General features: G+C 40.8%; 1 protein-coding gene across 7 annotated transcripts in view; it reads right to left on the bottom strand.

Annotated features, from left to right (window-relative positions):
• The window catches only part of SFI1 (SFI1 centrin binding protein), a 98,868-nt gene that overhangs the window by 69,660 nt on the left and 17,126 nt on the right, over nt 1-12,082 (bottom strand). For 5 of the 7 annotated variants that reach the window (XM_077874387.1, XM_077874388.1, XM_077874386.1 and 2 more), the window contains 2 exons: nt 8,523-8,696; nt 6,334-6,405 (listed from right to left, as the gene is read on the bottom strand). The exons of 1 other annotated variant lie outside the window; for it this stretch is intronic. In XM_077874387.1, the coding sequence (XP_077730513.1) occupies nt 6,334-6,405; nt 8,523-8,696 (246 nt within the window). The remainder of the gene's footprint in view (nt 1-6,333; nt 6,406-8,522; nt 8,697-12,082) is intronic. One more of the 7 variants, XM_077874389.1, reaches the window with a different exon arrangement.

Below are 12,082 nucleotides of genomic sequence, written 5' to 3'. Positions count from 1 at the left end.
AGCCCAATGTGGGACTCGATCCCGGGTCTCCAGGATCACACCCTAGGCTGAAGGTGGCACTAAACTGCTGGGCCACCAGGGCTGCCCAACATCTATTATTTCAAAAGGTGTAAGCCCACAAAGACAGAATAGGAGCAATGACAATAGACAAGAGATACCAACAAATTTTAGGTGACAGAGAACAGACAGGCAAGTGGTGTCTGAATCAGCGTATCAGAGAAAGCAGAGGAACAGCTAAGTGTCCTGTGCTTAGGGAATCAAGGAACAATCAGCTGGTGTCACAGACCCCAGAAAGGCAGAGAACAGGAGGCATAAGGAATGAGGGAGCCTTGGGTGGAGATAAAAGCACAGGATTGTTTGCAAGCTTAGGCATAAATGGTTAGGCCCCTAGGTACTGTTGTTCACCCAAGCAGAGACTCCGGTGTCTCTCTGGAGAGGCTGAACAGAGAGGCACTGGATGGACTGCAGAAAACGAGGAAGAGCTCTGGAGAAGGTCTTAAGCAGAGTCCACATATTCTACGAGGCCCACATTCCCTCTCCTGTGCCTACAACCAAGCTTAGGGCACCACTACCCACCTCCAAGGGGCCAAACTTGCAATGAATGAATAAATAAATTTTATTTTATTATCTCGTGATTTTATTTATTCATTCACAAGAGACACACAGAGAGAGGCAAACACATAGGCAGAGGGAGGAGAAGCAGGCGCTTCACTGGGAGCCTGATATAGGACTCGATCCCTGGACCTCGGGATCATGACCTGAGCTGAAGGCAGACACTCAACCGCTGAACCAACCCAGGCGTCCCTGGGATGCTATTTTTTAAATAAAGGAATATGCAGAGAACAAAAAGGATGTGTTGGAAATTTAAAATAGGACAGAAGAAATTAAAAAAAAAAAAGATTCATAGATAGGTAAAAACAAAAAGGCAAGGACTATGGCTTTTATGCAATCTCAGCCAGAGGGAAGCTACCTGCCATCTGAGCAGAGGAGTGACATGACTTGATCTACTCCAAATACCTGTCGGGAATAGACTGAGGCAGAAGACTGAAAGGTTGCTAGGGTCATTCAGGGGAGACATGATGATGAGTTGGACCAGGGTGTTAGTAACTGGAAGTACTGAAGAGAGGTGAAGTCTGAATACATTTTGAAAGCTCAGTCAGCACAATTTTGGTATTTGACATTGTAAATTGGGATGTGAGAGAAAAAGAAATGTCAAAGGTGACTCCCATGTTTCTGACTCGAGTTCCTGGAAATATTGGAGTTCCCTTTCACTGGGAGGGAGAAAGCTTGGTAGAGAGGTTTGTGGGGATGATTTCGATTTTGGCTTTGAACACATTAAGTTGTGACATCTATGAGAAACACAGTGGAGTTGTCACATATGTAGCAGTCTGGACAAGGGAGAGGTCTGGGCAGGGTGTATATATTTGGGAATCATTCTGAGAGTTGATGAGATCATCACAGTTGTGAGGTACACAGAAGCAATGCAAAGATGTAGCGCAGGATATTTAGATGAGGAGGAATCGACAAAAGAGAGAAGGAGCAGTCAAAGAGGTAGAAGGCAAGCCATGGGAGGATGGTGTAACCTGGAAGCTGGAAGAAGAGAGGGCTTATGGGAGAAGGGAATAACGACTGTCTCGTGCTTCCTGGTAGGCCTAGTAAGAAGAAGTTTCCAAATTTATCACTGGTTTGGACAAATGTAGTGACCTTAACAAAAACAATTTGGTGGAGGGATAGAATCTAAAGTCTAGTGGGATGGATTTAAGAGAGACTGTAAGACATGTTGGAGACACAGAATATTGTCAGGGGAGTTGATATAAAGGGAAGCAAAGAGATGGAGTGCTAGCTGCAGGAAGACATAAGGTTGAAGAGATTTTTTTTTAAATTTCAGGATAAGAGAAATAAGGGTATCATATGCTGGTGCAAACGATCCAGTAAAGAGTGAAAAACTGATGCAAAAAAGAGAAAAAAAAATTGGTAGGGTAATGGCCTTGAGGAGTCATGAAGGAAACATGGTACAAAAGTCGAAGATTTTGCCACAGTTGAGAGCAAGGACAGTTCACCTGCCTCATGGTGGGAAAGCAGGTTGCATGGTGATAGATGTTGGCAGTGGGTGGATGTGATGGAGGGAACTCAGGAGGGTCTCTTCTGTCGTTTCTATCAAGAAAATAGGAAGCAAGGCCATTAGCTGAGGAAGAAATCTTGATGAATTAAATACTGTAAATGGACATGACTGTTTTACCTACTTCCCAAGTTAACCAAAAAATTTTGTTCCAATCTCTTCAGGAAAATAAGTAACTATCTCATATTTAAGACTATCTTATATATGGACATATACTGCATTATTTTGCCCTACTAGTTTGATAGTCATTTTGGTTCAGTTTATTAATGACAAAACAATGGCAGTTTATAAAAGTTAAAACAATCTCTAAGAACATAAAGACATTATTCTGCATTCTCTGGTATGATATAATTCTCCTCTAATATTCCAAAAAGTGAGTAGTAAATAACATGAAAAATACCAAAACAAAAAAGCAAACATCAATATGTCCAATTTTCCCCAAAGTAACAAACAACCCACTTGATTTAAAAAGAGATTACAACATAAAACAACAAAAAACTGCCCTATCCTAAATTTCTAAGTCAACACAGTATCAAAATTCTAATTCTGGTAGATGCCTAGAGAAAAAGCAATATTTTTATGCTCTCATTTTACAATTTGAGAAACTAAGGCCCAGAGCCATAATTATCCCCAGATCAAACAATTAGCTAGGGTCTGGGCTAGGGCCAAAACTCAGGTCTCCCAAATTCCAATGTAGTATTCTTTCCTCCAGACCCTGCTGCCACTGAAGAGCAAAGAAAGTAAAGAGTATAAAGCGGCTATTTTAAAGCAGACATTAGTCACTGGCTAACCCAACACCCACTGTGAAGCCTCTGCCTCCTCACAGGTATTCCCTGCAGAGAATAGAAAGGTTTCTTTCCCAGACTGCTCTGTAGCAGAAGGTAGCCAGTAACACAGGTCTGGACAATGAGGCAGAAGCAGAATGCAGCTGATTGCTTCCAGGAAAGTGTTTTTCTGAGTAAGAAAGATCTGACACCATCCTTCCTTACTCCTTCCTGTGTAAAACAGAATAGTCATTTTGTAACTATGCCGCGTCATCTCTGAGGATCAAGGGCCAATATGTTAAATTGATGAACTAAGAAAGGTAATAAAATTGAGTCTTTGATGGCTTCACTGAGCAGCTAAACCAACACCAACCTCCAGACTGCTTATGAGAAAAAGCAAATCCCAATTTGTTAAAGCCACTGTCAGGCTTTCTCTTAGAGTCAGATGCATTTCTAACTAATATAATCAGCATTTTCCAGCTACTCAGAATATAAATGGGTATTACTTAAACAGACATTTCTAGTTAAATATGGGTCAAGTATTAAGTAAAATTAAGTAGGAAAAGAATTTGGGGAAGAGAGTAGAGGGAACAACATAGTTTTTCTAGTCTCTGAATGCCCATAAAATACAGCAAACAGGTAGCAAAATAAAAAATTCATGTATCAATCACAACAAAACCAGGTGACAAGGTATCCCCAGAATCCAAAATGCAAGCAGGCCAAGACAAACCATCCATAGTCAAAAGACCTGCAAGGTATTACATTTCTACAGGAGGAAGGAAGAGCAATGAGAGTGGCATCTAACGCTACCTCAAATGAGAATGAGAAAACCTCGAAACAGTCATTGCAAAGTGCAAGAGGCCCCATCTGAGACTAGCTGCTGAACCTGAGAGGAGCTTTCTCCTCTCTGTTACCAAGGCTCATGTGAACATAACTGAAATAGTTGGAGCATTCCAGCCCCTGTAGTCCCAGAACCAACATACATGCCAGGTTCTCTTTTAGGACAGAGCTTCATAAATGAGGAAAAACTGTTGGAAGTAAAATAGAAATTGAGCAGGAGAGGGACAAAAGAGACAAGAATAGAGGATCAGACCAAATGTTTTAGGGAAACAGAACCAGATATTCCATAGAGCAAGCTGCCATATTTTTTTAACCCTACAAATGAAACTGAAATGGGAATCTGTGAAATAGGAAAGTTAACTGATCTTGACTCACTTTAAAAAGTTCAGAAAGATCAATTCCACATAAAAATGAGCAACAAAGGGATCCCTGGGTGGTGCAGCAGTTTGGCGCCTGCCTTTGGCCCAGGGCGTGATCCTGGAGACCCAGGATTGAGTCCCACGTCGGGCTCCTGGTGCATGGAGCCTGCTTCTCCCTCTGCCTGTGTCTCTGCCTCTCTCTCTGTGTGACTATCATAAATAAATAAAAATTTAAAAAAAAAAAAGATCAACAAAGAATTTGAGGTCATATCCTTTACAAAGTTATTGTATGAGAAAGGAAAGGGAGAATAACATGCCTATGGACAAAGAAAGTAAGCCAGAAAGATGTATTCACAAAACAAAGCAAAAAATACAAAACTCTGTAACCTATTATCTCAGAATGAGCTAAAAGACTCTAAGAAAATAAGTCAACACTTAGGCATATCATATTAAAACTCTGAAAAATAAGATAATGAATCTTCAAAACAGCAATAATTAGACTAACAACTTAGAAATGGAATCCATAAGACAATGAAATATCTTCAAAATATTTGGGGGTAAAAACTGGCAACCCAGTTTTCTCTATACAGGGAAATATCTTTCAAAAATGAAAGTGAAATAAAACATTTTTAGACAAAACCTGAGAGAATTTATCACAAGCAAATATATTTTAAAGCAAATGATCAGGGATGTCCCAATGACAGAAGGAAAATAATCACAGATGGAAACCTGGAAATGCAGGGAGAACAAGAAGAGGAAGGGTAAATATGTGAATAAGTCTAAATGAATGTTAACTATATAAAACAAGAATAATGTTTTGCAAATTTTATTTTATATATATTTTTAGATTTCTTTATCTAAGAGAGGATGTGTATATGAGCAGGGGGAGGGGCAGATGGAGAGGGAGAGAATCACCAGCAGACTCCCCACTGAGCATGGAACCTGACTTGGGGCTCAATCCCACAACTCTGAGATCATGAGGTGAGCCAAAATCAAGAGTTGGGTGCTCAACCAACTAAGCCATCTGGGTGCCCTGCTGATTTTAAAATATAAACCGAATTAAATATCTTACAATAAGGGCATATAAGGGAGGATGGGACAGAATTAAAGTGTTCTAAGGACCTTGCCTTCTTTGGGAAGAGGGCAAAAGGGCCAATTAATATTAGACTGATAAATTAAAGATATATATATATATAATATTCTTTAGGGTATATGTTAAAATACATATCTTTCAGTAAAAAGAACAGGAGTATAAAACTTCTAAGCTAACGTGGGGGTGGACAGTGATAAATAAAAGACTCAACTGAATGAAAAAAAAAAAACCCAGCTTTATTTAAAGGCACTGAAAAGCTGCCAAGAAAGTGAAAAAGGACAGTGCCAAGGCCCAGGAGAAGAAGGAGAAGCAGAGGTGAACTATGACTAACACCTGCAACTGGGATGGATTGCTATCACACTGGGAGCCTCTCTTATAAAGACACACAAAGGAGATGGGAACAGCCTGGCCCCCCATGTGGTATATTCAGAGAAAAGATTTCAGAGGACACCCACAGGCCAAATTTGCTTAAATGACTTTGAATGAAAAGATTTGGATGATTTGGATGATGTTCCAGATTAGGAAAGCCACGATGTCAGAAAAGTGAAACAAGAAAGGTTGTAATAAGGGAAGAGTAGAGGGGTTAAGAACCCACAACACTGCCATTAAAAAAAAAAAAAAAAAAAAAAAGCTTACATTTCAATAGCTGCCAATTCCTCCTCTAAAATAGACCCTACCATTCCTCCAACCCCACTACCTCATGCATGTGTCCCTGAGCCTGCTGGCTCCCCTTGCAATATACTCTCTATGCTGCAGCTGAAGAACTTTTAGCCAAACTCCGCAGCAAGGGGCAGTGGCTCAAACACAGTGAAGCTGTGGCCCAGGGACATTCTCTCAACTACAATTTCATGCCCCTTGCCAGCACCAACTTTCCCCCCAGGTTCTGCCCTAGATCAAATCAATGTGACAAGTCTCAACAGTGCCCTGAAAGAGATTATTTACTTTTGGGCAAATACTTTTTTTCAGAGATGGTCTTAGCTATCCTGGTTTACTTATGATTCCTTCATACACTCATTCGGTCAAACTAATGTGTGTTAGTACCATTATATCATATGCCTGCTAGAGGCTGGGTAGGAGGAGAAGGTTACACGTGGGCTTAATACAAAACAAAAACCTAGAATGAACTCAGAAAAGTTTGGTGGTGTGAGCTAATACTACCTGGCTTTAGAGGGAAATACTCTTCCAAAAGTCATTCGAATCCACAAATATAAGAACTTTCTGGCCACGCATCTGAAAGAAGGGAAGAAAGGATATATACACATTTTATAACTCCATTTGACTTGGGTCAACAATTTTCTGAACAGTATAGGGAAACTAAGGTCCCAGGGCGAGAGATGCTAGCATGAGTCACAAGGTGAATTACAGCTAATCTTGAATCAAATAGAGCATAAGATGGGACAGATTTATAAAGCCAAGATCAAGCAGATGATTTTTATTATTTTTTTTTAAGTAATCTCTATCCCCATTGTGGGGCTCCAACTCACAACCCCGAGAAAAGAGTCACATGCTTTACTGACTGAGCCAGCCAGGTACCCCCAAGTTGATTATTTTTGAAAAATACTTTCAATATGAAGTCTTTTGTCAGTGAAGACTTCAGAGTTGAGGGAAAGGAAGTACATGATAATGCTTTTATTCACATTATTCTTACTGCCTAAAACACCTAGCAAATGCCCACTTACCCATCCATCAAGGCTCATCTTTAATGCCTGCTCCCATGTGAAGCCTTCTTGGACCTTCCCCAACCCAAACACAGTGAGTAGCTTTGTATCCTCAACACTCTTGTTGTAATATAATGTTATGACACCAAGCCTCAGCAATAGGCTCACAGGGGACCCGTTGTTCACTCTGTACTGTGAGCCCCTGAGAACGGGGACCATGTCTTATAGTATCCCAAGTACCCAGCACAGTGCCTGGTACACACACAAAAAAGGTGGCTTGTCCTGGCCAGTTCAAGGTCTGTCTTTTCCAGGTTCAGCTTGGAACATTCTTCTTCCTCATGCCCTTTATCTGGCTTATTCTTACATTATCCTTTAAGACTCAACTTAAACCCCACTTCCTCCAGAAGTTCCTCTGGCTACACTAATGGGGCTGTTCTAGCTATGTGAGCCTGCAGTACGACATCCTCTTGTCTTAAAGCATTTATCATGCTTTCTTGGTGTGACTTAACAGTCTGTCAAGCCAACATGATTTTAAGTTTTCATGAGGTCATGGACGAAGAATGTCTTATTCACCTTGTATGCTCAAGCACTGAGCACACCACCTGACCAAGTAAGCACTTGATAATTTTTTGTGTAGTTTTATGGTTTTATTAACACAAATATGATATGCACATAAGCTGACTATTCATTTTCTTTGCTGCACAGTCTGGCATTAGGACTGGTGACTCTGATGGCCTACCGGGCTGCTCTTTCGACATGGCTTTGCAGTTCTTAGAGGAGATATTGTGAGCAATCTCTGCATAGTGGATTTGTTGTACATCTGCAGGACTTCAAGCTCCTTGACCCTGTGAATTAGGAACTTCCAGAAACCTCTGGGCAGCATGTGTTTTTTCTTCTTGTTGCTCCCACAACCTATGTTGGGTATCAAGATCTGGCCCTTGAGGGGCGTCTGGGTGGCTCAGTCAGTTAAGCATCTGCCTTCGGTTCAGGTCATGATCCTGGGGTCCTGGGATCAAGCCCCACATCAGGATCCCTGCTCAGTGGGGAGCCTGCTTCTTATCCTTCTACTGCTGCCCCTGCTTGTACCCTCTCTCTCATTCTCTCTCAAATAAATAAAATCTTTTGAAGAAAAAAAAAAAGATCTGGCTCTTGAATCTTATGCACACCCTACTGTCAATGCGTCTGGATTTCTGCCAGTTGTGCTTAATTTTGACACACCGGTCTTACTGGTGGCAGATAAATTTCTTGGTCCTCTTTGTAATGATCTTGGGCTTCACCAGAGGTCAGAGGCAGGCTATGATGACAACCAAGTATGGTATGGCTACCACCTCCAAAGGAGGCTCTAAGGAAGAGAAGGCCTGATACATTTTTGTTGAATGAATAAATAAATGCCTTTGATGGACGTAATCAAGAGTATTGGGAAATGATAATTTTTCTCGAATTATGTTTGGACTTTTTCTGGAAGACTCTTTATAGCTTATACATGTGGGCACAACTAAAGAATGTAAATGAAAACAGAATGATAGATTATAAGTCTGCAGATTCCTAAATCTCCTTTTCTTCTGAACATTCTGCCATCAAAGTCTCTGACTAATTGACAAAGGACAATAAGAATCATCCCCTCATTTTAACCAAGAAGGGAGAACAATGGAAAAGCCACTGCAGGCAGATGACAACTTATAAGCTCACCTGATACGCAATTCTCGTAACCGGTTCTTTCGGGTCCAACCATGCGAGGCATGACACTGCACTGGATGACTGGCACTAGGTATCTCACTCCGGATCCCCAAGAGGGTAGAAGACTTCTGGTTGGCCGATATCTTTGGAGGATAAGGTTTCTTAACTGCACCACCCCTAAAAGACCTTAAATTTGAGGAGCAATTGGGAAAGGGAGAGAATCAAATTATCTCTGCATTAAAATATCTTTTAACACGGGTGAAATTAAACAAATAAGGACACCTGGGTGGCTCAGCGGTTTAGTGCCTCCTTCGGCCCAGGGCCTGATCCTGGAGACCCAGGATCGAGTCCCACGTCGGGCTCCCTGCATGGGGCCTGCTTCTCCCTCTGCCTATGTCTCTGCCTCTCTCTCTGTGTATGTGTTTCTCATGAATAAATAAATACAATCTTAAAAAAAATAAGCCCAAGGACTCAGACTAATAATAACTATGCTTCAAAAAAAAAAAAAAAAAAAAAAAACCAACTATGCTTCAAGGACAATAAGCAGCTCAATCTCTGATAGAAATACCTACCATTCACAATGGTGTGTCAACCATATCCAAAACTACTCCCCCCCAGTGATGATTAGATAGGACTCAAAGGACTCAGCATATACTCGTACTCGCAGCTAAAATTTATTATAGCAAGAGGACCCAAACCAAAATCCGTAAAGAGAAAAGGGGCATGGGGCAAAGGCTGCTGGAAATTAGGTGCATATTTCCAAGAGTCTTCTCCCAGGGGAGTCACATAGGGTATCCTTAATTCTCCCAGCATTGAATTATGTGAACACATGTGAAGTGTTGTCTATCAGGGAAACTTATTAGAGACTCAGGGGGGCAAAGTTCTCACTGGGAGCTGGTCCTACAGGCATCCTCTGCCTACCACACACCAAAATTTTAGATTCCTAGAATGAAGCAGGTGCTCAGTATAAACCACATTGTTTGTACAAACAGCTCAGGCACAGTTAACTACTCTTATGAGGCAGGGAATGATGAGAACCTTCCCGAAGTTTAAGTTTCTAGACACCAGTCAAGAGCCAACTTTGCAAGCAGGACTTTCTAAGGAAAACAGTCTCAGGCCTGCAATGTTAATTCTTTTTTGCATGAATGGAAAACAAACATAATGGAGAAGATAAAAAAAGGAAAGTTAGTTCTTTAAAAACAGATAAAATTAACAGTCAATGAAACTGATCAAGGAGAGAGAGTAAAGGCCGAAAACCAATATTAGGGGGGAAAAGGGAAACACATCATTAGAGATCCTAAGAAGATGCTGTAAACATGATAAAAATAAATTTGAAGATACAAGTAAAATGGATAAACAGCTAGAAAAGCAAACTTATCAAAACTACACAAGTATAAAATAACCATTAGCAAAAATAAACAGTAATAAAAACCTTCCTGCAACAAAATCTCCAGGCCTAGATGGTCTTGCTGTCAAGATCTACCAAAGTGCAAGGAAAAATTCATGCCAATCTCACATAAACTAGTTTAAGAATTCTTTTTTATGGGATCCCTGGGTGGCTCAGCGGTTTTGCGCCTGCCTTTGGCCCGGAGTGCAATCCTGGAGTCCCGGGATCGAGTCCCACGTTGTGCTCCCGGTATGGAACCTGCTTCTCCCTCTGCCTGTGTCTCTGCCTCTCTCTATGTCTATCATGAATAAATAAATAAAATCTTTTAAATTTTTTTTATTTTTAAATTATTATTATTATTGGAGAAAGAGAGAAAGAGAACAGGGGAGGGGCAGAGAGACTCTCAAGCAGGCTCCATGTACAGCACGGAGCCTGACATGAGACTTGATCTCACAACCCTGAGATCATGAGCTGAGCCAAAATTAAGAGTCACTCAACCAACTAAACCACCCAGGCGCCCCCTCAGAATTCTTTTTGAAAAAAAGAACACTACCCACCCCGATCTAGATAAAACCAGGTAATTTGGGGAAACTGGCCATACCTTATTTTTTTTTTTTTTTTAGATTTTATTCATTTATTCATGAGAAACAGAGAGAGAGAGAGAGAGGCAGAGACACCGGCAGAGGGAGAAGCAGGCTCCGTGCAGGAAGCCCAACGTGGGACTCGATCCCAGGTCTCCAGGATCCCCCTGGACTGAAGGTGGCACTAAACCGCTGAGCCACCCGGGGCTGCCCTGGCCATAACCTTAGTACAAAACCTAACAAGGACATTTTAAGAAGGGAAAATTTACATCAATATCACTAATGAATACATATATAAAAATCTAAACAAAATATTAGCTAACTCAAGTCAGCAACATAGAAAAAGGACAGTATGATAGAGGTTTACTTAATTCCAGGAAAAGGGAAGATTAACATTAGAAATATCAGTCATTAAGAAAATCATATAATCATTTCAATAGATACAAAAAAAAAAGACAGATTAAAAACTATTCAATACCCATTCATGACAAAAAGGTCTTGAACTAGAAAGAGAAACCTGATAAGGGATACCTAAGAAAAACTTATTCAGAGACCATACTTAAGGTTCTCCGTTTGAGATTTTTTTTTTTTAAGATTTATTTATTTGACAGAAAGAGAGTGTGCTCAAGTAGGGGAAGTGGCAGAGAAGAGGGAGAAGAGGGACTCCATCCCAGGACCCTGGGACCATGACTTGAGCCAAAGGAAGACACTTAAGTGACTGAGCCACCCAGGTGCCCCCCTTTGAGATTATGAACAGGACGACTTCTATACAACATTTTACTAGAGATCCTGGCTCGCAGAGTAAAGCAAAAAAGAGAAATTAGGGGCACCGGGGTGGTTCAGTTGTTAAGTGCCTGCCTTCCGTTCAGGTCATAATCCCAGAGTCCCAGGATTTTGCCCCACATAGGGCTCCTTGCTCAGCAGGGAGTCTACTTTTCCCTCTGACCCTCCCCTCTCTTGTGTTATCTCTCTCTTGCACTCTCTCTCTCAAATAAATAAATATTTTAAAAAAGAGAAAAAATAGTCGTAAAGACTGGAGATGGGAGAATAAACTGTCATTTTGCATATAATGTGATTATACATGTAGAAAACCCAAAAGACTTTACAGGTAAATTACTAAAATGTATGAGTTTTTAGCAAGACTATTTGATACAAAGGCAATATCAAAAATATACATATAGTCAATTCTTGTTACTTCCAGTATTATAGTCTATGGTCACCTCAAATATTCTTTGTCATGGATTAGAAGAATCAATATTGTTTAAATATCCATACCACCCAGAGCCATCTACAGATTCAATGCAATCCTTATGAAAATCCCAGTCATATTTTTCACAGAAACAGAACAAATAATCCTAAAATATGTATTGAACCAAGACCCTGAAGAGCCAAAGCAATCTTTTTTTTTAAAAAAAAAGATTTGGGATCCCTGGGTGGCGCAGCGGTTTGGCACCTGCCTTTGGCCCAGGGCACGATCCTGGAGACCCGGGATCGAATCCCACGTCGGGCTCCCGGTGCACGGAGCCTGCTTCTCCCTCTGCCTATGTCTCTGCCTCTCTCTCTCTGTGTGTGACTATCATAAATAAATAAAAATAATAAAATAA

Source organism: Canis aureus, chromosome 27 (assembly GCF_053574225.1).
Source record: "Canis aureus isolate CA01 chromosome 27, VMU_Caureus_v.1.0, whole genome shotgun sequence".
Taxonomy (NCBI): Eukaryota; Metazoa; Chordata; class Mammalia; order Carnivora; family Canidae; genus Canis; species Canis aureus.
This window is presented reverse-complemented; position numbering and strand designations above follow the sequence as displayed.